The sequence below is a fragment of the Astatotilapia calliptera genome, chromosome 23, assembly GCF_900246225.1.
Source record: "Astatotilapia calliptera chromosome 23, fAstCal1.2, whole genome shotgun sequence".
Taxonomy (NCBI): domain Eukaryota; kingdom Metazoa; phylum Chordata; class Actinopteri; order Cichliformes; family Cichlidae; genus Astatotilapia; species Astatotilapia calliptera.
Window position 1 is genome coordinate 5,887,549 of NC_039323.1, and position 27,910 is coordinate 5,915,458.

Sequence of the window (27,910 nt, forward strand, 5' to 3'; positions counted from 1 at the left end):
AAATAAATAAATCCAATAATTCCTCAGTCATGTCTGATATTAGACTATGTTTAAACAATTTGTTACCACATCTGCATGCATTAGTTCACTCAGCCAGCGGTTTGTACCCGTCTTTACTGTTTACATCACATCCGTTCATTTGTAATAAGAGAATCGCCTTCATTCAGAATCCCACAGCAGGCTGCATGCAACACAGTGTAGACCCCAGATGCAATAACTCAGTCTATCTGGGAGAAAATTGAAAGTTGCTGGAGGTTTGCAACAGCTGATAAGGTGCTGTCACTGCAGGGCACTGACCACTAGAAGCAAACAGTGTAGCTTTAAAACAACAGGAATTGTGAAATACTGAGGTGGAGACACCCAGCCCCCTCCGTCGTAAGAGTAGAAAGTGTTTTGGCTCAATGATAAGTTGCACAGAAGAGTTGCTTCACTGAAGCATCCAGTTTTACAAAAAAAAAAAAAAAAAACAACAAAAAAGAACAATTAGAGTGTTTTTTTAAGGCAAAAATCAGGTGTTCAGGCTTTTTTTTTTTTAAACATGCAAAAATCTGAACACAACAGTAAGGCGCATTTCAATACATCACAGGCAAGCGTGGACATATCAAGCAGACCATCAAAAATAAGCTCAATTTATGCTCAAAAACCTAAAATTTAAAAAAAAAAAAAAAAAAAATCACCAGTTTGTACACCGTCTTCTTGCAAAAAAGAAAAAAAAACCCTGCTCTTCAGCATACCATTATTTCGAGCATGCAATTCTGGCAATATACAAAAACAATCCTATTATAGAGGTCTATAAGGCACACATCTCTCACACACTCTTGAAAGTGTTCACTCTTTTTCCAATTGAGTCATTCATTTTAAGGACTAGATGTAAACAAAGCTGAAATGGAATGGTATAATCTAAGGATAGTCCTCTACCACATGTGTAGAGGCTTTCTGATAAAACTCTGTCCTCTCATAAAACACACCTGTATACTTTGAAAAGTAAGGGTTAAATAAATGGCGTTTTTGAAGTGCTTTCTTGAACATTGGTTAAACTGCCAGTTATCTGTCTCCCCCTAGAGGCGATTCTTAGCCATCACCAGTGACTGTTGTCGGGATAGCTGGGCACCGCCGTAGGGTACTGTGGCAAACTTGGGCCTTGGGCAGTCTGAGCGACGGCGTTAAGCCCCGCTTCCCTCACCGTGGCACTCTTCCACACCCCGGTGCTCCACTCTTCCTGAGCTCGCTGCATACTACCGCCACCACCACGGTACATTCTGTGCACCTGGAGAAAGTGGGTGTGTTAGGTAGTTGTTGGTGTGCTTTGGTGTCTGCAAGGAACTGTGTGCACGTTGACCCACACAAAGGTAAAGGTAAGTGCGTGTGCATTTTCAGCATAGGCGTTCACTCACCTTAATGAGAACCAGTGCCATTAAAGCAGTCACCAGAGTGAAGAGCAGAGTTGTGATAAGCATCACTACAGCAGAGCCCACATTTTGGCTGAAAAACGTCACTGTTGCAATCCAGCCGCTTTGTTGTGTTGGTGAGGGTGAGATGGAGTTTTATGGGTTAGTGTATCAGACAGTATGCACTTAGCAAAGTGGATTTAATACAAATGCAATTTAAAGTTTTATTAAAAAAAAAAAAAAAAAAAAAAAAAGAGCCACGAAGCAGTGAGAACTGAGGCATAGCAACAAACAGCGCAGCAATGATCAGCTAACACATCGACCAAAAGTCTTATTATCATTACTTTTTATTATTACTTCCTACATTTTTAAAGATTTTCTGGCCTGGTTCTTATATGGAGTGTTTCTTTTTACTGACGCATTCAAGGCGCTTTACACAGCTTGCCTCATTCACCCATTCATACAGACATTTTTCTACACGCAAGTGTTTTCTATCTAACATTCACACTCTGAAGAACGCATCAGAGAGCAACATGGGGGTCAGTATTTTGCCCAAGGATACTTTGGCATACAGATTGGAGCAACCAGCGATCAAACACCAATCCTCCAAATAGGAGAAGACTTGCTGAGGTTTAGCCACCCCTGTTTTCATGTTTTATGTTAACAAAAAAAGAAAAAAAAGAAAGAAAACAAGATACTACTTGACCTACACTTACTGGCCACCTTCATGGTCATTAGGTACACCTTATCAGTACCAGGTTAGATCCTGTTTTGCTGTCATAACTGCCTTAATTCTAGGTGACAGATACAACAACGTCCTGGAAACTTTTCAGTTCATAATCGCATGATATCATCACACAGTTGCTGTAGATTTCTCTGCTGACCAACCATGATGAGACTCATTCCACGACATCTCAAAGTTGCTCTATTGGATTGAAATCTGGTGACTGTGGAGGCCATTTGAGCTCAGTGAATTCACTGTCATTTTCTTACATGCTGTCATGCCAAATTCTGACTCCACGATCCAAATGTTGCAGTAAAAATTAAGACTCATCAGACAAGGCAACATTTTTTCAATCTTCAGTTGTCCAATTTTGAGAAGCTTGTGTGAATTATGGCCTCAGGTTTCCTGTTCTTAGCTGGCAGGAGTTTTCCCTACAGTGGTCTTGCTACATCCCTTCATTTTTTAACGAGTGGTTACTTTTCCTTTCTATCAGCTCAAATCAGTGTGGTCATTCTCCTCTGTCAGCAACAAGGTATTTTGATTCAAAGAACTGCTGCTCACTGGATATCTTTTTGGGACCAGTCTCTGTGATTCTAGAGTTTGTTGTGTGGGAAAATCCAACGGTTTCTAAAATACTCCGACCGGTTTGTATAGCACCAACAACCATGCAACATTTAAATTTGGGGGCAATATAGCCTCAAAATTAAATCACTATATTTTTTAAGAAAATGTGCCACAATACTTCTGAAGCAGAAAAAAAAAAAGACACTGAACACTAAAAATGGTAAAAGATTTTCTATCTGGGATGTTGTAATGTGGCTTGGTCTCTTTAACCATTTGCATAACAGCTTCCTTTCCCACCGTTTAAACTGGTCTCATGTACTTTGCCAAACAATATATAACCACGTCAATGATTTGCATCCATTTTCTGCTCTTCCAGTCTATACGCAGTTTAACTAGCTATGCACCAGTGACGTTTGGTTGAACCATTTGTTTACTTTTGGACTGTACACAGCTGCCAGCATCTCTCCTACTTGCCTGTCACCCTAGCCCAGTTGTACTCCACAGTGTTTTTGCCTCGAGTGTTGAAAAGAAGTTTGTTCCATTCAGCTGGAACAGGTTTCTAGCATATTTTCCAAAAGTATTGCGCTATGTTGGGGGTGTTAGAGCAGCTCCCTTTTTACCAAATCTTCAGCAGCAGAAATACACTTCTCACTGTCAGATATGTCACTTTGTTGTGCATGAGGGACATAAAGGCACAGTGTTGCTATAACGATATCACGAATGACCCCCCCACCCGCCAAAATCAGCAGGTCATCTTGACCATGTTTAAATTAATCGAATGGCTGGCATGTGATTGGCTGATTAGATAAGTGCTTAAAAAACAGTTGGACAGGTGTACCTAACAATGCGGCCAATGAGAGTACAATGTCTCTAAAAACAGATCGATGTCAGTACTACATGAAACCGGTTTAGAAACACCACTTCATAAAAACTTTGCGAAATTTAAAAAATAATAAAATAGTAATCCACAAAATTTAAACCACATTGTTATTCTGCAGCTCAAACATATACAAAAAAAAAAAAAAATGCACTTTCATTCTGTATTTACATACAACTGGGTAGATAACAGGCTAAAAATGGCAATTATTTTCAATTTTAAAACAGTTTGAAATGTTTCACCTCCTTATATGTTAACTTCATGATTTTTTTTATTGAACAGATGAGAAACAGCCAAGTGTGGTGAAAAGCACATTTTCCAGCTGCCTTGATCATCAGAGAGAAACCTTCATGACCCAATCCGATAAAAAAAACCCCCCAAAAAACATAAAATAACTAAATAAATAAATAAACTAGCAGCCAATATGTGTGGTGTTCAAAGCAGGTTTGGTTCAACTTACCATGTTCCCCAACCAGGGATGCCGATAGCCTGGATGAGGGCCAAGACACACTGAAAGAAGAAGATGAAGAAGAAGGCCATGAAGTTGAACGAGCTGTCAGCCCTATGAAGAAAATAAGAAAAGAAAATACAAAGATGATACAGTAGAAAAAAAGCCCGAAGGTTTTCCATTTCTGTTGCAAAGTTGCTTCTTCCTTCTTGTTGGCAAGATTTGAGTCAAACTACCACACATACTTGCAGAGAAACATGAACAAGTCACAGAAAAGCTGGAAATGTTCTCAGTAAACTCAAAAGATGGGTGCAAATTCAAATCAGAAAACAAGCAGCACAGTCAGAGCTGATCAAACTTTTTGGGGGCTTGTATTCAATTCAATGAATTTTATTTATATAGCACCAAATCACAACAACAGTCGCCTCAAGGCGCTTTATACTGTAAGGTAGACCCTACAATAATACATACAGAGAAAACCCCAACAATCATACAGGAAGAAACCTCCAGCAGAACCAGGCTCAGGGAGGGGCGGGGCCATCTGCCGCGACCGGTTGGGTTGATTTCTGTCCGTTCTAAAGAGTTCATTCTATGAGTATTAGGGCTGCATAAGAAAAGAAATATTGTCGATACTTTTGAGAAGAAAGTTGAAATTTCAAGATTAAACCGAAAAACTATTTTGAGAAAAAAATTCAAAATCTACTTCAAAGTTTTTCAATCTGACCATCTTTTTAATGTCCTTATCGCCACAATATGATTATGTGTTAAAAGAGAAATCATATTCTTCCTAGTTACCAAGAACGATTTTACTAACTCAGAGGGTATTGCAACCGTGGCAGTTTTGTCTTGTAATGACAACTGTAATCTCCACGTTTCGACTTTTTCCTCAAAACAGAATTGTGACCTTAATCTCAAGGTTTTGACTTTATTCTCAAAATTATGAATAATCTTTTTCTTTCAGTTAGATTTGTTTTATTTCACTTTTAAATACCAAAAAAGCTCACCTTTTCCGCTTTTATTAACTATTAACTAGCTTGTAAGTTAAAAGGCTTTTGGTCAATTTTCAACCAATAAATCCTTAAGATGATCTTGAAGACATCGGTGGATGGAAGTAAAATTTTAATGGATTATTAACATGACGCCACTCCACACGCTTAGAAAGTTTTACCATAATTTATGATAAACTTTTGAAGCCATCATGTTTACAGAGAGTGAGACATACATGCATGCAATCAAATGCTAACAAAAACATACATGTCCCTGGTGGAGGCGATCATAATCTTCCTCATCTTTCCTGAACATACTGACACAAAATTACACATGCAGATAGTAGTACGTAAACCCTTGAAACTGACACACTTTGAATCAGATATATAATCTTCAGGAAATACTTTTAGACCACTTTTCTTGACACATGGTGCAAGCAGCTCTCTTAAGCTCACTCAACATCTAACTGATTCAAAGCTATGACTTTTTTAAGAGACATAAAAAGTCTTCTAATTTAAAGCTTCTAAATTAAGATAAAACCGAGTTTATTTTACTTTAAAAAGCTTAGAAACACTGTGTTTAACCAGATACTTACTCTGAATGGCATTACCTTGGCAAAGGAATCCTGGAGTCATTTTTGACCAGGATATGTGCTTCAATGCGCATATTTACCAAATATGGCGCACTGCTTTCTTGCATTTGCGCAATATGTCTAAAATTAGAATAGTCATGTCTAAGAGTCATGGTGAAATAGTAGTTCATGCATCTTTACTTGTAGGCTCGAGTATTGTAATTCATTATTATCGGGTTGTTCTAAAAGCACCCTGAAAAACCTTCAGTTGATCTGCACCTTTTGGCATAGCTCTGGAATAATGCAGCTAGATACAGATGAATTTTCATTTTCCCTTGATCTATATTATGTTTATTGCTGCCTTTTAAGCATTCCAGACTGGAAAACAAAACAAAACAGCTTTTACCGTAGAGCCTTTGCTTGTTATAGTCTTCTTCTTTGGAACATGCTTGAAAGCCATTAGTTTTTCTCTCTGCCAGTTTTACTCCCTGGGTAAACATTTGACTTTGATAATGTGTCATCTGAGTTTGTTTTGCATTTATAAGAACTTTTTAATGTACGCCTGATGTTATGCTAAAGTTGTAATGTATGCATGCGTGTAATCAGAAGCTGCTCATAAATTTGTGGGAATTACTAAATGATAACTGACCTGAAAGCTTTGTAGAGTGGTCTAAACCAGCAGGTGTAACTACAGGGGCAGAAGAGGACGAGCCAGAGCAGGGAAAAGCCAAAGTTTGTGGCACCTCCACCCCCGGCCCACCAAGCAATACATCCGATTAAATTTACACACAGTGTTCCCGAATACACTGCAAAGAGGAGAAATAAGCGTGCGTTAAAAAAAACAAAGGGAAATAAGTACTTTCTCAGCAAAAATGGAAGGAATCCATATGCTTCCTGTTCTGAAGAAACTGAAGACACTTACTCATCCAGAGAATGTAGACTCTGCGTACCAGCAGCTGGTGGGGTGCAGGTATTTCCTCTTCAATGTTCTGGTAAAAACATGGCTTTATTTTTACAAACTCGGGCAGGGGTGGAAAGTTATTGGCCCGCTCTGAAACAAGAAGCAAGATTACATCATAAAAGTACTGCCATAGTAATAGTTTTTATTTGAATATATCTGAATACAGTGCAGGGAGGGAGAGAGAGAAAACGAGGTATAGTGGAGTTGTACTTTAAATAAGATTTCAAACATGAGGCTTGGAGGCCAAAACTGGCCTGCTAAAGGGGCCCAATTTTTGCAGGGAGTAAAAATTGCATTCCAAGTACTTTGCAGCCCACCCCTTCTTTAATAGAGAGATAGCAACTAACCTGCCATTTTGAAATTCCACGTCTTCCCTGAAAAAGAAGAATATACAAAAAAAGAGACGTAAATCTCCACACATTTTTAAATTATATATATATATATATATAACTGCCATTAATTTTCTGCCAGTGCTAACCTTGATTTATACAAATTCAAGCTAACCTTCGACCACTTGCAGGAACAGTAAACCCTCTAATTAGTTCTAACTGCAGATTTCAACTTTGCTCAAATTGTATACCGATTTCAATACGCCAACAGGAACACTTTCATGTTTTACCAATGCCAACGTGAAGTTATTAACTCTTTGCTTTACGTGAGATATTTTAGAGTTGATAGCAGCTAAGGCGTGTTCCTAAGCAGTTAGTTGTCGTACAGTAGCAGATATGAGCTCAGTGACTTTATCTCACGCTGCTGCTTCATTTGAATAGCAATGGTCTGTACAGCAAAAGGACAGCAAAGACATGTCGGCTTTACCGGGGTAACAGAATATCCTCGCGGTTCAGTCGACGACAACGGTGGGGTCCTGGAATCGTTTAGGAATCGCATGCGCTTTTTCGACCCATCATCTGCGACTGCGCTACCCCGTTCACCACATGTAGTTCAAAACTGTTTATATTCGGCAAGTACAGGGGACCAGTAGAACTACACGTCCCAGCAGCCATTCGAGCGGTAAACGGAAAACGCGTGACTTCAACATGACATCGTTTCCACCCAGTCCCCTCTCTGTAAACAGAGAGGTGGAAGTGGTGTTGGATGGTTCAGAGGCTGAGGTGGTGTTGGATGGTTCAGAGGCTGAGGTGGTGTTGGATGGTTCAGAGGCTGACGTGGTGGTGGATGTTTCAGAGGTAGATGTGGTGGTGGATGGTTCAGAACTGGACGTGGTGGTGGATGTTTCAGAGGTGGATGTGGTGGTGGATGGTTCAGAGGTGGACGTTGTGGTGGATGTTTCAGAGGTAGATGTGGTGGTGGATGGTTCAGAGGCTGACGTGGTGGTGGATGTTTCAGAGGTAGATGTGGTGGTGGATGGTTCAGAACTGGACGTGGTGGTGGATGTTTCAGAGGTGGACGTGGTGGTGGATGTTTCAGAGGTGGATGTGGTGGTGGATGGTTCAGAGGTGGAAGTGGTGTTGGATGGTTCAGAGGCTGAGAGAGGCCTTTTTAATCATAAAGTAGAGAAATGAAAACCTCATTAACACATTCATAAACATTTAGCCGCTTTACTGACACAAAAAAAACTGTTGGTCCGGGACACTGGAATAGTCGGGAGTTTATACAGGTGTTGTGCCAAAAAGTGATTGTCTGCCAGAAACTGATTGCCGTCCGCGGGAGCGCGCGCAGCTGCTTAAAGCTGTAGCGCCCGGATTACTTGCGTTGCCAGCTACTTCCGTGCAACTGATATAACGGGCGGGGGGGCAAACAAACACATTTATGCCTTTGTTATTAGGCAAAGGTATGCATTTATGAAACTTCAACGTTTCTTGTAACTGAATTATGACGCTTTTCAGAACGTTGCTTTCAGTGTGTAGCGCAGTCACGAATGACTACACGCATCACGATGGAATAATTAATGCCTACAGGTTTAGTATGTCTACTCTCGTTGTTCATATTTGTTATAAGACTGTCGAATAGTAGTTAAAACAATAAAGACCATTTGTGCCAGTATCACCATGACTCTTTCTTGTTTGTTCAGAATAACGACTGAGAACATGGCATTTTAGCGCTACCAAAAAGTGATTGTGGCCTATAACTCGTCACTGAAACAATATTTCTGCTTCAAACTTGGCGGATGTCATTCAGAAGGGTCATATGCCAAATATTACATCTCAAACAGTCCCTTAGAACTGCTGGATAACCCGTAAAGGAACATTAACATTGATAATATGCCATTTTCAGCCTGCCAAAAAGTGATTGCCGCCTATATCTTGTCACTGAAACAATATTTCTGCATCAAACTTGTTGGGTATCATCCAAAAGGGTTACATGTGACACATTATATCTCAAACAGTCTCTAAGGACTGTTGAATAACTATTAAAGGACCATTAATACCCATAACATGCCATTTTCGACCTGCCAAAAAGTGATTGTGGACTATAACTTGTCACTGAGATACTATTTCTGCTTCAAACTTGGTGGATGTCATTCAGAAGGGTCATATGTCAAATATTACATCTCAAACAGTCCCTCAGAACTGCTAAATTACCATTATAGGAACAATAAAACTGACAATATGCAATTTTCAGCCTGCCAAAAAGTGATTGTGGCCTATATCCTGTCACTGAAGCAATGTTTCTGCTTCAAACTTGTTGGGTATCATCCAAAAGGATGATATGTGGCACATCATATCCCAAACAGTCTCTAAGAAATGCTGAATAACCTTTAAAGGATCATTAATACCCATAATATGCCATTTTCACCCTGCCAAAAAGTGATTGCCACCTATATCTTGTCACTGAAACAATGTTTCTGCTTCAAAATTGTTGGATATCATCCACAAGGGTTACATGTGACACATTATATCTCAAACAGTCTCTAAGGACTGTTGAATAACTATTAAAGGACCATTAATACCCATAACATGCCATTTTCGACCTGCCAAAAAGTGATTGTGGACTATAACTTGTCACTGAGATACTATTTCTGCTTCAAACTTGGTGGATGTCAATCAGAAGGGTCATATGTCAAATATTACATCTCAAACAGTCCCTCAGAACTGCTAAATTACCATTAAGGGAACAATAAAACTGACAATATGCAATTTTCAGCCTGCCAAAAAGTGATTGCCACCTATATCTTGTCACTGAAACAATGTTTCTGCTTCAAAATTGTTGGATATCATCCAGAAGGGTTACATGTGACATATTATATCTCAAACAGTCTCTAAGGACTGTTGAGTAACTATTAAAGGACCATTAATACCCATAACATGCCATTTTCGACCTGCCAAAAAGTGATTGTGGACTATAACTTGTCACTGAGATACTATTTCTGCTTCAAACTTGGTGGATGTCATTCAGAAGGGTCATATGTCAAATATTACATCTCAAACAGTCCCTCAGAACTGCTAAATTACCATTAAGGGAACAATAAAACTGACAATATGCAATTTTCAGCCTGCCAAAAAGTGATTGTGGCCTATATCCTGTCACTGAAGCAATGTTTCTGCTTCAAACTTGTTGGGTATCATCCAAAAGGATGATATGTGGCACATCATATCCCAAACAGTCTCTAAGAAATGCTGAATAACCTTTAAAGGATCATTAATACGTGCTGGTGGACGGTTCAGAGGTGGAAGTGGTGTTGGATGGTTCAGAGGCTGAGGTGGTGTTGGATGGTTCAGAGGCTGACGTGGTGGTGGATGTTTCAGAGGTAGATGTGGTGGTGGATGGTTCAGAACTGGACGTGGTGGTGGATGTTTCAGAGGTGGATGTGGTGGTGGATGGTTCAGAACTGGACGTGGTGGTGGATGTTTCAGAGGTGGACGTGGTGGTGGATGTTTCAGAGGTGGATGTGGTGGTGGATGGTTCAGAACTGGACGTGGTGGTGGATGTTTCAGAGGTGGACGTGGTGGTGGATGTTTCAGAGGTGGATGTGGTGGTGGATGGTTCAGAATTGGACGTGCTGGTGGATGGTTCAGAGGTGGAAGTGGTGTTGGATGGTTCAGAGGCTGAGGTGGTGTTGGATGGTTCAGAGGCTGACGTGGTGGTGGATGGTTCAGAGGTGGACGTGGTGGTTGGGGGCCCGACTGTGGATGTGGTAGTGGTGGATGGCTCAGAAGAAGAAGCATTAGACAACTTATGTGGAATTCTTGGCTGTTCCTCTGTGAACACCATTAAATGATCAATGTTAATTTTTGGTATTGTCACACCTTTGCTGTCCAAAAGATCCACACTTTTTCCTGCTATTGCAGCAATTGTGTAGGGGCCGAGGTAATTGCGATCTAACTTGCCCCCTTTCCTCTGCTGGCTCCTCGTGTTCATCCTCCACACTTTCATGCCGACTGTAAAACTCGGACTAGGTCTGCCTTTATTTTTGTTTTGATATTTTGACTGTGTTTTTTTGCTATTGGAAATAGCAGTCTGAAGGACTTCATCCAGCCTAAGAATTTCTTCTGTTGCCTTATTTTCAATATAGTAATTTGAATTTTAATCAATGTTTTTTATTTTATGTATTATGTCACAAACCATTTACAGGAAAAAATACAACTAAAATGTTTACCTGTATCGGTGTGTACTCCACCTCCTTTTTAATGATGACACTGCTGGCCTGGCATGCCACACACTGAGTCACCTGAAAGGAGGGCAAAATAAATAAAATAATATTATTATACTATAATCAGTGTAATAATTTTAATCATATAAATCTCAATAAAAAGACTTTTAATTTTTTTCTGATACAAAACGTATAAGACATCGACAGCTAACTAGTACACTTGTTAACTTGAAATTTAAGACAATGAAGGACATTTTGCGAGACAAACAATATGCATGTATAATCAAGTTGTATACAGACCCATAAATTTATTTCCTCTGACATTCCAGGCCAATAAAATCTTTTTGAGATTGCCTCTCTTGTTTTTTTCTGGCCACAGTGCGAACCACCTCTGCTGGCATGAAAATCAAGGAAAACTTCATTGGCTTTGTTGGGCCCACACAGCACTTTTGCCTTAATGCAGTGATTTGTGCCTTTGTACCTTATGTAGTACAACTCGCCATCTGTAAGAAATAAAAGAAATACATGAGTAGTTTTAATCAGCTATAATATAGTCATAAATGTTGAATTATTACAGTACTGTAACATGCTCAAAAACACATGATGTGTATTTGTAAATAGAATTATTTCCACAATATCAATGTACCACACCAAAGAGTTAATGTTTAATTATAAATATTTCCTGAATAACACACCATAGTTCATTATGAATTACAGTTATGAGCCAATGCACGCATTTAAAAATCAAAAGCAGGGCATTTTTCTGTTTACTTGAAATTAAAAACTTCATTAAGGGGGAGCGACTGTTGTATTGCTGACACGTGTATTTATTAGCACAGCAAAATAAAAAACAACACACGAACAGAACACGTGACCTCACGATATAAATTCCCTTTTTTCTAAATTATTCCTTTTTTTCAAATTACGTCTTTCACTTTAGAAAAATTACAAGACAACAATAATATGTTGTTGGTGTCATTAACAAAATCCCCATTTAAATTTTTCAAACAGAATTAAGTTGTAAACACTACGAACTTCCAAAGCTAGTCAGTACTAGTTACAACACCGTCACCACGTCAGCCTCTGAACCATCCAACACCACCTCAGCCTCTGAACCATCCAACACCACTTCCACCTCTGAACCATCCACCACCACATCCACCTCTGAAACATCCACCACCACGTCCACCTCTGAAACATCCACCACCACGTCCAGTTCTGAACCATCCACCACCACATCTACCTCTGAAACATCCACCACCACGTCAGCCTCTGAACCATCCAACACCACCTCAGCCTCTGAACCATCCAACACCACTTCCACCTCTGAACCATCCACCAGCACGTATTAATGATCCTTTAAAGGTTATTCAGCATTTCTTAGAGACTGTTTGGGATATGATGTGCCACATATCATCCTTTTGGATGATACCCAACAAGTTTGAAGCAGAAACATTGCTTCAGTGACAGGATATAGGCCACAATCACTTTTTGGCAGGCTGAAAATTGCATATTGTCAGTTTTATTGTTCCCTTAATGGTAATTTAGCAGTTCTAAGGGACTGTTTGAGATGTAATATTTGGCATATGACCCTTCTGAATGACATCCGCCAAGTTTGAAGCAGAAATATTGTTTCAGTGACGAGTTATAGGCCACAATCACTTTTTGGTAGCGCTAAAATGCCATGTTCTCAGTCGTTATTCTGAACAAACAAGAAAGAGTCATGGTGATACTGGCACAAATGGTCTTTATTGTTTTAACTACTATTCGACAGTCTTATAACAAATATGAACAACGAGAGTAGACATACTAAACCTGTAGGCATTAATTATTCCATCGTGATGCGTGTAGTCATTCGTGACTGCGCTACACACTGAAAGCAACGTTCTGAAAAGCGTCACAATTCAGTTACAAGAAACGTTGAAGTTTCATAAATGCATACCTTTGCCTAATAACAAAGGCATAAATGTGTTTGTTTGCCCCCCCCCGCCCGTTATATCAGTTGCACGGAAGTAGCTGGCAACGCAAGTAATCCGGGCGCTACAGCTTTAAGCAGCTGCGCGCGCTCCCGCGGACGGCAATCAGTTTCTGGCAGACACATTCCTTTATTTCACACAACATGGCAACCATGACTTCAGAAAGTCAAACTCTTCTGCCAATCACAGAGCCCGAATCATCAGCTACACTGGGCGTTCTTTGGTTCACAGCCTCGGGTGTCCCCTATGGAGTGGCTAGTGTCGACATAATAAAGTTAAATTGGTTTTAGACCACTGAATGACATGAGAGAATAAGCTTTTATTGTTACATTTCACATCTTAAATACTATCAGACAGTGCCTAGAACTCTCTTTCTACCAAGAATAAGTCACGTAGCTTTATAAAACGTGAACAGTAGCATAAACGTGCAGCGCAGCAGTACAAATCAAACAGCCCCTTGGCAGCCGGTAACTTCTTTTGGGCCAATCAGTGAGGAGCATTGATGGAAGTGACAGGCTCCCGCCAATTCCGACTCGGGAGCGCGAGGCAGGCAGCAGGGTAAACCAGGGGAGCATGTAGGAGCTGTAGGAAGGAGTATGTGTTATGTTTTATGTGAAATAAATTAGCTATACATGTCGTTCGAATAGCAGCACAATATTGGTTTGCTACCACGGTGTATTTTCGGGTGTTAACGTGAACCTTGAGGGTATTTTGAAGTCACTTTGTCGGAGAACACAGCTAACGACAGAAGCACCGGGTTAGTGGTTGGGATGTTGGCGGCTGAAAACTCATCGGTGGAAGGACATTTGGCAGCATCGACTCCTCGTAGAAGAGGTAATGCTACGGCCCTGAATGCCATTAAAGCACACATATGTTTACATGTATATCATAGACAAAGTACAGTTTTGTCTTAACTACGTACAGAGTTGACAAACTGACAAAACTGTCATTTGCGTACTATAAAGTTATCCAACGCTAAAAACTGTTTTATATCGCGAGGCTATTTAATGCCAATGGGACGAGACACACACGGATTGTTTTTAAAAAAAAATGCGCCATTGTCTTGAGTCATTAAAGTCTGCAGTGTGCAGCTAACCTACTACTTTGCTGTTATAATGTCACTTAACGCCAATCCGGAAATTCTTAGCGTCGGATAACGTTTAAATTAGTTAAGTTAGGCTTCCGTTGGTCGGTATTTATATCTATCCAAATCTAACTGTAAATTAAAGGCCTTTAACCGAATGACAGTTGTATTTTTTTGCTCTACTTTGCAACTCAAAGCTCTGCCTCAGGTGCTTGGCTAAAGCTGCTAGGCTAGATGCTTAGCAGCAAACATGAAAGCCGGGTCACAGTTAACGCGTCAAAGCTGCTCCCTTCCCTTTAGCTTTACACACATTGACGTTTTGAAGCTGTTGTAACTGTGTCGTGTTGTTACGACCATCCTCAGTTGTTGTTTCGAGGGAGGTTTCAGCTCAGCACTTGGCAGGCAAAACGTATCCTGACAGACCCAAACTGAGGCGCTTGCCCGGTGGACTCTACCGGGCCTTGTTGCACCGATGCATACGCCGGTTGGCGGGAGAGCCAGCCAAACATAGCTACTATACTCGGTGTAATGTTGTTGTTGCAGCGTATTGTGCCGTTAATACAGCACATTCAAGAGCTACCTTTACTGTCAGATAAATGCATCTAATGCCAATCGATTAGTATTGGTTCTCGGACTGTTGTTATGACACTATTCAGTAAATGCTATTTTACTACAAGCAGTCTTAACACTAAAAAGTGGTGTTGCCAGTGTTTTGTTTTGCTTTTTAAATGGATAAATATAATTTTTTGTGGGGGTATGGCTATTGATAAATATTTTATTGATGAATGCCAATATCTGTTCTGATAACGGTTCCACTTCTCCTAAAGTCTGATCACTCTGCTGGGAGTGGGGAGGGGGAAGTAGGCCTTAACAGGTTACCAGCATGAGTGTAACTGTTTTATTGTGTGTACATACGAAAAAACGTTAAACGCTATGTTTTAAGTATTACTTGCAATAGCAGTCATTTTACAAAGACAGCTGGGACAGGCTCCAAGATGGATAATGATACTTGGAAGTTTAAAACCTGTTCAGTTTTTTTTTCTTTTTCTTTTTTTTTTTTTCCTTCAGTCCATCAAAACCATTTCAAGTGCCTTGATGTGACTGTTGTGAATTGGCACTGTATCAGTACAACTGATTTGAATTGGGGCTCAGAAAGCAGTTTATTTGCTCTAAAAGGCACAGATGTTTCAAATATTCCAACTAATTACAATCACTTGTCTCGAAGCTTTTGCCATTGGTGAAATGTTTTTACGTCACAAAACAGTGCTCCTAAACTAATGTTTCCACAGAAATTCCCTTTCTCTACTTAAAGATTTATCAGAAATAAATAAGGAATTGATAAATATTTATAAAATCTTATTATATTATATAATATTATATAGTCTTTTTTTTCTTCTTCTTCTTGAGCACTTTTACTGGCAGGTAATTTAAAACAAATGAATATCATGATGTGAAATTTTACTTTAATTATCTTTTAATGTGTCTGTTTTCATTTTTCAGGCATGGATTGTAAGTCAAGTAACAATGCCAGCAAGAAACTTGTACAAGGTAAATGCAATGTTTAATTTTTACTTCTACATTTTGTGAAACATATTACTCTTGACAATGAGAAATGAGACAATGCAGATTAAATGTTTCGTAATTTCTGTGCTGTCTACTGTAAAATTATACCTTGCACTAACAGTGCCTGTTACTTACTTCTAGACTTTCTGTATTACTTTTTCCCTCATCAATATATTGAATCAAAATTGTGTCTTTCATCATACACAGTGGTGCAGCTCCAAATGATCCGTATTTTCTTCTGTCTCTAGCCCGTCTTCCTTTCAAGCGCCTGAACCCTGAACCTAAAGAGAACCAGCCACCTAAGCGCCCCTGTGCCCATTCCTGCCCTGAACCTGAAGTCTCAGACAGGGAGAATGAGAATGCATCCTCTCCTCTTTCTGTGCGCAGTGGCCCACCTTTGGTTAATGGTCGTGGGCCACTTGATGGCTTCATAAGCCGTAGACGCGCCACAACTTCAGATGAGAACATGATTATAGATCTGACTGAGGACAACACATCATCTCCTTTAAAGCCCCTTGCCTCATCTGTTTCAGCCTCTCCCTGCGTCCCAGCAAAAGATAAGCATCACTGCAAAGACACAACGGCTTCGCCTCAGAAGTCCTGCAGTGCTAATGGCGCTCCTAAAATGCAAACATTAGACTCTGTTGTAATCAACAATGATGATGATAAAGAGGAGGAGGAAGAAGAAGAAGAAGAAGAGGAGGAGGAGGAGGAGGAAAAGAACAACACCGCATCCATCTCTCAGCTTGACACAACACAGGATTCTGACACTGAAGCAGAGGAGCTGAATGAGTCAGGAAATGTTTCTAGTTTGGGAAACCGGTCCATGCAGTCAGTTTCATCAGTCACCTCTCCGTCTGAAAGCTCGCCAGAAAAGTCCAAGACGGATGACCCTACACCCGCTACTACACCTACAGTATGTACAGCACTCTGTGACCCTGCTTTTTGTTGCAGCCCACATTGGGCAGTATATTACTACAAACGTGACATAATCAGTGTTCAAAGAGTTTGTTTTTTAAATATAAATTATATATATAAATCTGCACATATCACACAAAAAACAAGATTTCTATTGAGTGTTTGCTTCCTATCATCAATAGATTGCTTTAATTTGATATTTACTCATGTAATGCATAACACTAAAGTACTAAATCATTAATAATTAACAGTGTGGTGTTTTTGTTTTGTTTTTTTTGGGGGGGGGGGGGTGTAATCTTGGCTGTTCAGAAAAATGTCATTGTTAATTGAAGTAATTATACCATTGTTAACATTTAACATTGTTAAAATTTAAACATAGGAGCATTTGTGAAAGACAGGCAATGATCTTGAGCCATATTTCTTTTCTCTCACTAACAGGAGTCAAAGACCACCCCCAAGATACCAGCAGATCAAAAAAAGGTCAAAAGACGCTCATTGAAGGTAAAAAAAACAAACAAACCCAAATTGTTGCATTCGGTTCACTTTCATTTATTTATTTATTTTGTGAGCCTTTTGTGTGTCATATTTCTTCACCCACTTTATCAGTTTGTAGAAAAAGTGATAAATATTTGACATTTAGAGTTTACAGGAACAAGACGAGAGACTCCGGCTGCGACAGGAGAAGGAACGGCAGAAGGAAGAGGCCAAAGCTGCAAAAGAGAAAAAGAAGGAAGAAGCTCGGAAACTAAAGGAGGAACGAGAAAGGGAAAAACGGGAGAAAAAGGAGAAGGATGAACGAGAAAAACGGGAGAAAAAAGAGAAGGAGGAGAGGGAAAAGGCAGAGAGGCTAAAAGCAAAAGAGGAGCTGCGGAAATCCAAAATGGAGTAAGTAATGAATTATTGTTTTACATTGTAGTTGTCCATACTTTTCGCCACACCTGCAGTCATTTGAGAGACTTGCAGGTCAGCTGATGGAGGAATCTGAACAGTGAAAACACTTTCATTGTTTCATATGGTTGTAAAGATTTGTGTCCGTTGTGGCAGTGGAGCTGAAATGAAATGTGGTTTGGGTTATCCATATATTATTTATATTTCCCTCCACACTTGCAGTCATTTAAGCGACATATAGGGCAGCTGATAGAGGAATCCATATAGTCTATTCATTCAATCTGAATTAAGTTTTGTTTTTAAGTTTAGATTTGGTAAAATATTTTTGTTAACATCTGCCATAGGGCCAAGCTGGAAGAAAAACGAAAGAAAGAGGAAGAGAAGCGAATGAAAGAGGAGGAGAAACGATTGAAAGAAGAAAAGGATGTAAGTTATTTTTCTTTTTTCTTTCTTTTTTTTGACAGTTATGTGCTCAGCATCTTGTTCTACATTCAAAATTAACCATTTGACTGTTCTGTTTTGTTACAGCGCCTCAAAGCTGAGAAAGCAGAAATTACGCGGTTTCTACAAAAATCGAAGATCCAGCAGGCTCCAAAGGTAAGTAGATTTACTAACCTGACATGAAAATTGATGGATGTCACATTTGAACTCTGATCTCTCCTTCAAAATCCGTACAGTTTCATAAAATGTCTTTTCTTTAAAACTACACCCACATTAAATATTTACAGCAAGTATTGTTAAGACAAAAAGAGAGCAGTCTACAGTGTATTTTTAACTAACTACTGTTACATTGTATAACAAGCTCAGTGTATTCACGTTCAGTTATTTAAAAATCTGTGCCCATTATCTACTCCTACATAAGGTTTGTGTAATCAAAGCAAACCTCTTTCATACAGCTGCTACCCAATTTTCATTGCACTGCAAACTTAATGTATGTATTGTTAAAAATACAATACTAAAGGTGAATGCTGCTCAGAGAGTGAGCTACCTTGGCGGAGGTTTGCATTCTTAGTGCTTCTCGTTTATATTGACTTCATAAACCTCCAGTATAATAATTGCCATGTGTTTTCTTCCCTTGTCATTTCAGACACTTGCAGCTGCGTGCGGGAAATTTGCTCCATTTGAGATCAAAGAAAACATGGCTCTGGCACCACTGTGCCGGGTTCAGTGTGAAGAGTCTGCTCTGGAGGAACTGGACCGATGTTTGTTGAATCCTGCTGATAACCTGAATGGACTGAAAGATTGGATTGGGCAAAAACCCAGACAGTCAGGACCCACAAAACCCAGACAGACCAACTCACTCAGGTGAGACTGGAATTGGTGGTAATCCCAATTTAACTTTTGTTTTGTAAATCTATATACAGCAGCAGTAATCCCTTGCTCAGACTCCTTGGGCAGAGGCGGTCACATGATCTTGGTTATTAACTGCTTAAGTTAACCCAGGGTTTGTCAGTTTAATTGCGAGCATGTTTATTTGAAAGAGGTGGCCCAGTTGCAAACATGAACAGGCAGAACATCTAATTTTTAAAAAGAAGTTAAAACTGTAATATTAGAAAAATATAAAAAAGTAAAATGCATAACACAGGCTGGAAGCAACACAGCTGCTTCTGAGCAGTACAAGTGTATTTGTTGTCAGGAAAAGTATTTTGAAGGCATTTTGGTCAGTTAGTCTGAACAAGATCTACTATATCAAAGTCAGCTAAATTGGACTGTAAAAAGTCAGGGGAAAGGTGAAATGATAACTATGCAAGTTTCTTCTTTCACACAGTGTCAGTGCCACTTCTCTATAATACACAGATGAATTTAATCAACTATTAAATTAGTATTTTCCTAACTGGCCCTAGGACGGTTACAGTTTCTATTCTGCATCACTGGTCATGTCCAATGGTCTGACAATAAAGTATAAAAACAAACATAATTCAAATGAATGACCAAAGTCTAAAGTACAAATGGATTATATATTAATGCCTGTAGAACAATAAAATTGTTTTAAATTGGTTCTCATGTATCATTTTTATAAACTGAAAAAAAAAAAGATAATTAAAATAGTCCTTCAAGCTTTTGTTTGTTTTCTTCCTCTCTCAGGGATTGTATAGCAGTGGAAGGGCCAAAACCAGATAGTGTGCCGGACCGTAAACGTTATGGGCCCATGAAGCTTCTGCAGTTTCGTGAGAATTACCGTCCAGCCTACTGGGGCACATGGAGCAAGAACAGTTCACACATCTCACCTCGCCGCCCCTTTAGACAAGACAAGGTGAAACCTTTATTTGTAATTTTATTAATGTCTTCTGTTCATGCACCACCCTAGCGGTGAATGTGCTTATGTGGGTTGCCAGTTTATGTGTAGCTGTAGTGATAGCAACTGTTCTCTACGACCATAGGGTTTACTTGACTATGAGGTGGACAGTGATGAAGAATGGGAGGAAGAAGAGCCAGGAGAGTCCCTGTCTCATAGTGAAGGGGTAAGTCTTTTTTTTGCCCCCCCATTTAATAACTGATTTAGACACATGCAGACATATAAACATATAGGTATTACTGTTCATCAAACAACACACCCACATTTGTTTTTTTATTCTCTTTGAAATCATTGAAACCCGTTTCAATCACTCATGATTTATATAGAAATCACAGATTGTTGTCCCAAAGTCCTGGTGTGAAAACGACCATTGAGGTGTGTGTGTGTGTGTGTGTGTGTGTGTGTGTGTGTGTGTGTGTGTGTGTGAAGTGAACTTAAAAAAAAGACCATCTTGTGATGTGATTGTTCAACCATGACACAATAAAATGTTGACTGTGAGCACTTGGACCACACCTAATGATTTTAAACTCAGTCATATGCTTTTTAATGTTTGTTTATCCATTGGTAGGGGTTGATGAGTATGGCAAAGTATTCAAATCCATCTTAAATTATAGTTGACGTTACAGTATGCATCTTCAGCCATGCCATGATTATATGAAATGACAGCTATGCACGTTTCTTTTTACAAGGTGAAAACAATACCGGTTATGCTTTGTGGCTGGTAATAACTGTGACAGTGATTATTTTACTCGTTAGAAAGCTGTGAACTCTTGATCACTTTTAGGAAGATGAGGAAGAGGGAGGAGAAGATGATGACGATGACGATGATGGATTCTTTGTTCCTCATGGCTACCTTTCAGAAGATGAAGGGGCACTGGAAGAAGAGGTATGAGTCGAACTACAGTATTAGTGCCCTCTGTCACCTTACTGAAAGAATTGTTTGACTCTTCTAGTTTCAAAATACTTTGGCAAAGTTTCTTTTGGCGGTTCGCACAACTGATAATGCCCAATAAACCTCCCAGGATGGTGGTGACCTGGAAAAGCAGAAACTCCGTCAGAAACTGAAAGCAAGGGAGTGGGATGAGCTTATGTCCAGCAAGAAGAAGATGAAGGTCCTGGAGCCGATGGTGAGGGGCTGCATCTGGGAGGGAGAAGCACCTGGCTTTGAACTTTTACAGTCATATGTTGTGTGCTTGGTGGAGCCTTTACCCAAAGCAGACAACAGTCCCAGCCCAGAGGAGATGTCACTGAAGTCTCAGAGAGAAGAAAAATGTAAGTGTCTGTCAGATGTTTTGCTTGCATGCAAAGTTTGAATGGTAAATGGCCTGTATTTGTATAGCGCTTTACTAGTCCCTATGGACCCCAAAGGGCTTTACACAATCAGTCATCCACCCATTCACACACTGGTGATGGCAAGCTACATTGTAGCCACAGCCACCCTGGGGCGCACTACCAGGGGCGAGGCTGCCGGACACTGGCGCCACCGGGCCCTCTGGCCACCACCAGTAGGCAATGGGTGAAGTGTCTTGCCCAAGGACACAACGACCTACACATTGTCCAAGCCGGGGCTCAAACCGGCAACCTTCCGATTACAAGGCGAACGCCCAACTCTTGAGCCACGATCGATTGAAGAGCTGCCTGAGCTGCCTGCTCCTCTTGTGATTAATTATGGAGCAAGTAAAGGCGGCTCACTTTACCATAAATTGTGTGGGTGTGTATCTATCTGCATATTTAGCAAGAAATGTGCCCATTTCTTCATTCAGTGAAGTGATCGTTAAGCTTCAGCAGCAGTTCTCAAGGTTCTTGCTGTGAAACTGTAACTGTTTAGCAGTGAACAGAAGTCCTGTCTGACTAAAAAAGTCCCTCACAGGCTCCAGATGCAGGAAGAGCTGTATTGACTTTGAATGACAGTTTGATGTGAGGAAAGCTATGCAGTAGATCCATATTTCTAATGAATATACATGAAAGGTACATCTCCAGCTTCCCTGCTTCTGGGTTCCTGACCCCATGGATCCAAAGAAGTCATCTTCATCGGATAGGCTACTGTTTGTACTGGCCTCATCCAACTCTGTGTCTAGGTGATGTCTGATGAAGTTGAGACCTGTGGAAAGATGTATGGTTTTCAAAAGAATTAGGTCTGGGCATTATTGTGCTGTATAGGATGTTTGCCTTGAAAATTTGATCACACTGGAGATGTTTTTTACCAACTACTAAAACAAAATCTTGTCATTCATAGCCAACAAATAATTTGCGATGAATTCCAGATTACATTCAAAATCAGAACTTATGCAAGGCTAAGCAGTGCTGGCAAATAGTCTCCTTCAAAAAAATGTTTAGCCTTCCTCTTAGTTATAAACTTCTACACCTCATAATTGAAGTTCATTGAAGGAGTCAGGACAAAAAGTCACTTAATGAGAAAAGAAAAATATTAAAACAGCTTAATTACCAATGTAGTTTCTAGCAGAGAAAGGGAGTGATTCTGGAAATGCGCATCATTTATTTATATATTTTTTAAATCATTTAATTTTTAATGTGGCTCAAGACTGTGATCCTATAACCCACAGGTGTTAAGCTCCAGTCCTCGAGGGTCAGTGTCCTGAAACTATTAAACGTCTCCTTGCCGCTACACACCAGAATAAAATGTCATTTGCAAGACTCTATAGTACTTGACTCCATGCTGAGGTGGCAATTCAGCCGTTTAATTCATGTGTGTTGGAGTATGGACACATCAAAAAGTTGCAGTACACTGACCACCGAGGAATTGAGCTCAACACAGCTGCTGTAACATAAGGATGACATCCACCTAACCACAGCTAAAAAAAAAAACAACGAAATTTAGCATGCTTCCTCGGGTTAGATGTTGAGTTCTTGTTATGCTGAAATGTCGGTTTGTTTTGGCTCACACTGAAGACACCGCGTTATACAGCTGTTATTTTGTACTGCTTTTACGCAAAACATGCTTTGCACATGAGGGCAAGGGTGTTCATCCTCTTCAGTTCTAGCTACCTCTGCCATTTTTTAAAAATGTGTTTTATATCTGGTCATGTGACTGCATGGCTACATCTGATTGGTGAAAGAGTTACAGGTGGCATGATCCATTATTAGTAGTAGTATTATCTAATGTTATTAGATATAATGTTATTAGACTAGAAATTAATTATTTTTAAAAAAGTAACAAGTCAAGTATTGCCAAATATAGTGGAGTAAAAGTAGCAGTTCTTCTTCACAAATGTACTCAAGTAAAAAGTATGGTGTAACAAAGGTACTTTTAAAAGTACTTTTTCCCCCAAAACGTATTCAAGTTAATGTAACGGAGTAAATGTAACTTATTACTACCCACCTCTGTAATTGAGATCTCAAATTCTGACCATACAGTAACCAGCATGTTTACGAAATAAAATTTTTAGAGTAGAGTTTCTAGAGTAAGCCTTCAAAATAAAAGCAGGAAAAATCGTCTGTTATCAATTATCTTCTCATGGATGGATGGTAAAACAGGTGTAAAGTGTCTATATAAAGTCTTGCAAACTCTGGATCAACTTATTTTGGCAGCGGAATGGGTCATGGTTCGACGCTAGCCTAATATTGTACAGCACTGTTGGCTTCAAGGAAATAAATCTTTTGATTTTTATGTGAAATGTATTTAAATTCTAATAAATGTATGTATTTATGACATAACAATGAATAACTCCCTAATATTCTCGTCTTGGACAGTACTCGGTAAGCTCCTGCCTCTTCTGCATGGCAATCTCAACAGTAGCAAAGTGATCATCAATGAGTTTCGGGAGTTTTGTCGCCAGGAGATCACCTCCTCATCTCCTCCTGTTCTGTCCAGCCCTCAGAACCCAGCAGAAAATATTCCCAGCAGGTAAAGCAATGGTTAGGGAACAGTAAATGTAATATTCAGTGTGGACGTTTATGTTTGTATGGTGTAGTTGTATTGTCTTGAGATTTTTCCTTTCCCTCCTGCTTTGATCAGGATGCAGCTGCGACGCCTCATCAAGAACAATGCTATTTATGAAAAGCGTTCAGCCCACAGGCGATGCTGCTGGTATGTGCACCAAGAGGTTCTGTCCCGTTTTGGTCAGGAGGCTCTTCCAGTGCCCTGCCAATGGACCTACCTCACCACGGGAGCTCGAGAAGAACCCCGTGAAGAACCCCAGGCAGCCACAGGCTCTCAGGGAAACTCTCCCACAACTCCCCAGAGCTGCTCCACCACCCCTTCATCCTCTAACAAAAGGAAGAGCACAGGCAGCATGTCAATCACCAAGTTTATGAAGAGATGTAATGATCCTGAGCAGGTAGGTAAAGGTGGATTATGAGATTTTTTTTTTTTTTTTTTTTTTTTTAAAGCCCTGTTTGCAGGACTGGTCTACAATGAAATATCCACTTCACATTACCACTTTTAAATATCATGTTACCAAACACGTGAAAGGATTTTCTTAAACTGACTGCAGCTTTTTACTGTTTACCAGATGGAAGCAATGGAGGCTGACGGTTTTCAAGCTGACACTGAGGATGATGATGAAGATGACTGTGTAATTATTTCTACCCAAAGTGGTAAGCTGCATAGGAAGATTATTTTTTTGTAAAACTTTACCTTTTAACTGTAATTTTCAACTTTAAGGTTTAAACCAAGATTCAACGACATCACAAGAAAATAATAGTGAATAAATGGATGTGAAAGTGTTCATTTTAAACATGGCTACAATCAAGTGAGGCCAGCATATATACGAGTAATTCCTGTGATGCAAAAGCTCAGAGTTCAGACTGCTGCAAATGCTCATTTTACTCTTAATTCTGTATAATGCCAATGAGAATGGCTCCTAACATAGTCATCTACTGTTCATACCTTTTTTGGAGTAGCAGTCAATCAGAAGAAGTTTTCCAGTAGTCTGTAGTTGGATTTTGATGGTAGTGATTGAATTTAAAAACTGTGTAGTGAACTTTTATTTCAGCTTCTGAAGTAGGGCATGTCAGAAAAGGTTTGAAAGTGAGTGAACTGAGGGGTACCACCAAGACCCAGTATAACATAAATGGGGATTGTTTTCAATTATCAAGTATGGAAACTTACTGTGGAGTCAAAGAATAAAATTATGGAGCTAGAAAATAATAGCACAATAGAGCCACTTTGAGCCAAGCATTTAACCTAAGCTGTTTATTACAGTTTCCTATATATATTATTCAGTTTTAAAGTGTATGTATACATTTTAGACACCTAAATTAAATCTTATTACATTTGTACTTTTTTTTTTTTTTTTTTCTTCAGGCCCTACAAAACAGACATCCAGTGAGGGAGATGGTACAATGGAAACAACCCCCTCTGACACTGCTGCTCTCCCCACTGCAAGCTCTGCGTCTGCCCTCGACACTGTCTGAGTGCAGGACAGGCAGTCTTCACCCAGTCAGACTACCCCTTTTCTGCCTAGAAATTCCTGCTTGCTGGATCTGAACTCCACGGTGTGCCAGACAGAATCAAGTCTTCAAGTAAGATGAAGCACCTAAGATACGGGTAACTCGTAGCAGGTAAACTCTGCTCAGGATTGAGTTCCCTCTCAACTAATTCAGTTCAGTCAGCAGCCATCGGGCCGATAGCAGCTATCCCTAATATTGGTGACTGGTTTGAATAAGGACAGGCTTGACCAGTATTCCAGTATTCATTGATTATATCTGATATTTGTGTTTAACGTGGGCCCATAGAGGGGAAGGTGAATTTCTCCGGCACTGCTTTAGCTGCTGCTGCAGATTTGGGTTAAACAGGGAGAAAAGCAGAACACAAATGGCCTTTTTTTTTTTTTTTTTTTCTTCCCCTCCACGAGAAGCATCCAAGACATCGAGAACATTATTTACGGTTTTTGAAATGTTCAATTCATCAAGTTGTGGATGTGATATTTTCTAATGTATATAGGTTACCAAAATGAGAAGCTTAAAGTCCATCTGTACATTTTCTTCTGATTTCCATGGGTTCATTTATTCTGCAACTTCTAAACCTGACAAACTCACTGGAGTAGTTGCTAGATCTGTACTTGTACAGTTAGGTTCAGTGCCACAGTGTTTTATAAATATGTATTTTCTTTATTTTTCAAGAATACTTGAACAGGATAAATCCATTAAACATGAATAAAAGTACTGCACTTTTATATACAGTTTATTTCTTGTCTCTTTGGGATGTTTTGTTATTCTATTAGTAGAGTTCTGTAAAAAAAAACTGGCAGCTGAGTTGTTACATGGAACTAAATTCAGAAAATATTTGTCCCACAATGGGCAATTAAGTTTGACAGTTGATAAGTAATATATTAATGATGCACATGTGTTACCTAAATCTTTTGTTACACAACATCAGTAAACTGTCATGTTTAAGAAACCAATGCCAGGTGATTTAGGCTCACGTGGCTTTATCCTGCTGGAAACAGTCATCACTGTTATACACTGTTGTCACAAAGGAATAAACATAGTCAGGAGTAATATTGATGTTTACGCCAAATTCTGACTCTACCCTCTGAATGTTGCACCAGAAATTCACTCATCAGACCAGGCAACAGTTTTTTCCAATCTTCTGATCATTTTGGTGTGCGAACTGTAGCATCAGTTCTGTTGTTAGCTGACTTGAGTTATACCCAGAGAGCCATCTGCTTCAAGGTTAGACGTGTATTCAGAAATGCTCTTGCGCATATCTTGGTTGTAACGAGTCGCTATTTGAACAATCAGGCCATTCTCTGACATCACATCAACACATTTGCTGCGCACTGGATATTTTCTTTTTCAGATCATTCTTGGTACACGGTACAGATGTTTGTGCTGAAAAATCACGTAAAGCAGCTGTTTCTAAACTACTTAGAGCAACATCTGAATACTGATACTGCAGTTCACCTTAGCCAATTTGAATGTATATGATAAGGGATAGAACACCAATCAGACTAAGCCACACAGACAGCACTTGGTGACAGTGGGAGGGAAAAACTCAGTTTTAACTGGAAGAGACCCCAAAAGCAGGCTCAGGGAGAGGAAACCATCTACCTGGTTACAGCTGGCTAGGGGGGCTGAGGAGTATTAGCAGCTCTAATTTGGTTTAAAGATGGTAACCTGTTTTTGACTTATTTTGCTGTTATTTAGTTAAAAAAACAAAACTGGGGCACTAACATGGTTTACCAGTTGAGAGGAGGGAAACTCCCACCAACACATCCATTAAAAGATGATGTAGTCTGGTTAAAGACACTTTGTATTTCATCCAATTAACCCTTTAAAGCCAGAACCATAAAATAATTGCCAGAAAATTATAATTTTATGAAAATGGAGTGATTATTGAACTGTCTGCATATATGAATTTTAAGTTGTATCATATTTGTTATAACCGGTTCTTTTCTTTTTGCAATTTATTTTTTTCATAGGGAAAATAATCTGCAATAATGCATTAAATATCATACACTTGACTTTAAAAGGTCCAAATCTGAGAGCAGTAAATGGCTGGCTGCTAAACTAATTTCACATTTAAGGTATCAGCACATCAAGATGTTGCACATATTATGAAGGCTTTGCAAATAAATACATGTCCAACACAGGAATAGAAAACATTTCTTATTCCAAAGACAACTTTTATTTATTTTTTTTAAACAGACTTCTGTTTGTTAAAAGTTAAGAGGCTTTGCAAGCGATCGTTATTACAGGCAGCTTAAAAAGCAACAGAACACCACTCGGAAGGAAACATCTGGACAGATCACAACTGCTCACTTAATTATTTCATACTGTTATGGTGCTAATGAAAGATCTACATCCCTTTTATGCAATACCTGTGGACAAGCGTTAGACTGCAGAAAGGTTTCTTTTGGCTGATTCAACCTGGGCTGTGAATGAAATAGTGGACATCAGTTTGTTTCCCCATCACCCAGTTCTAATTTGTGTGTTCAGTGTGCAACTGACCATTATTAGCAACATAAGAGGGGAAAAGACAGTAACCCCTAACCTTAGACTGATGTTACATAATTGTGTACATTTCCCTTGTGATGCATGGAAATGGTAAGAGGTAGGCTGTTGTCATTTAACCAACCACTACAAGGAGAAAGTAATTAGGTTTTAAAGTTCTACTTGGTAAATGCTCATGTACAGCAAAACCACAAAC

At 39.5% G+C, this 27,910-nt stretch overlaps 2 protein-coding genes across 5 annotated transcripts; one reads left to right on the forward strand and one right to left on the reverse strand.

Annotated features, from left to right (window-relative positions):
- Window positions 1–672: 672 nt before the first annotated feature.
- On the reverse strand, window positions 673–7,486 carry scamp4 (secretory carrier membrane protein 4). Its single transcript, XM_026157919.1, has 7 exons — window positions 7,337–7,486; window positions 6,868–6,894; window positions 6,482–6,610; window positions 6,209–6,365; window positions 4,014–4,115; window positions 1,395–1,512; window positions 673–1,267 (listed from the first exon to the last, which is right to left on the reverse strand). Exons 2-7 carry the CDS (start codon window positions 6,872–6,874, stop codon window positions 1,079–1,081), a joined length of 702 nt encoding a protein of 233 aa, XP_026013704.1. The 5' UTR covers window positions 6,875–6,894; window positions 7,337–7,486; the 3' UTR covers window positions 673–1,078.
- Window positions 7,487–13,509: 6,023 nt separating this feature from the next.
- On the forward strand, window positions 13,510–25,945 carry chaf1a (chromatin assembly factor 1, subunit A (p150)). 4 transcript variants are annotated; one of them, XM_026158775.1, is made up of 16 exons: window positions 13,510–13,882; window positions 15,633–15,680; window positions 15,944–16,611; window positions 17,052–17,114; window positions 17,263–17,498; window positions 17,846–17,927; window positions 18,030–18,098; window positions 18,589–18,806; window positions 19,587–19,755; window positions 19,883–19,963; window positions 20,582–20,683; window positions 20,820–21,069; window positions 23,509–23,662; window positions 23,774–24,095; window positions 24,270–24,354; window positions 25,064–25,945. In XM_026158775.1, exons 1-16 carry the CDS (start codon window positions 13,819–13,821, stop codon window positions 25,171–25,173), a joined length of 2,721 nt encoding a protein of 906 aa, XP_026014560.1. In that variant the 5' UTR covers window positions 13,510–13,818; the 3' UTR covers window positions 25,174–25,945. The 4 variants fall into 4 exon arrangements, with proteins under 4 accessions (XP_026014560.1, XP_026014558.1, XP_026014559.1 ...); XM_026158773.1 differs by having other exon boundaries at window positions 13,512–13,882; window positions 17,254–17,498; XM_026158774.1 differs by having other exon boundaries at window positions 13,512–13,882; window positions 17,254–17,498; window positions 24,279–24,354.
- The last annotated feature ends 1,965 nt before the right edge of the window (window positions 25,946–27,910 follow it).

Excerpts from the sequence above, each read along its gene's own strand:
- scamp4 (XM_026157919.1), bottom strand. Across the intron at positions 4,116-6,208 it reads CCACTCTACAAAGCTTTCAG|GGCTGACAGCTCGTTCAACT; the intron begins GTCAGTTATCAT and ends TTTTCTTCATAG. Across the intron at positions 1,268-1,394 it reads TGGCACTGGTTCTCATTAAG|GTGCACAGAATGTACCGTGG; the intron begins GTGAGTGAACGC and ends CACTTTCTCCAG.
- chaf1a (XM_026158773.1), top strand. The coding sequence starts at position 13,819 with ATGTTGGCGGCTGAAAACTCATCGGTGGAAGGACATTTGGCAGCATCG. Across the intron at positions 17,115-17,253 it reads TCAAAAGACGCTCATTGAAG|AGTTTACAGGAACAAGACGA; the intron begins GTAAAAAAAACA and ends TTTGACATTTAG. Across the intron at positions 23,663-23,773 it reads GCAGAAAATATTCCCAGCAG|GATGCAGCTGCGACGCCTCA; the intron begins GTAAAGCAATGG and ends TGCTTTGATCAG.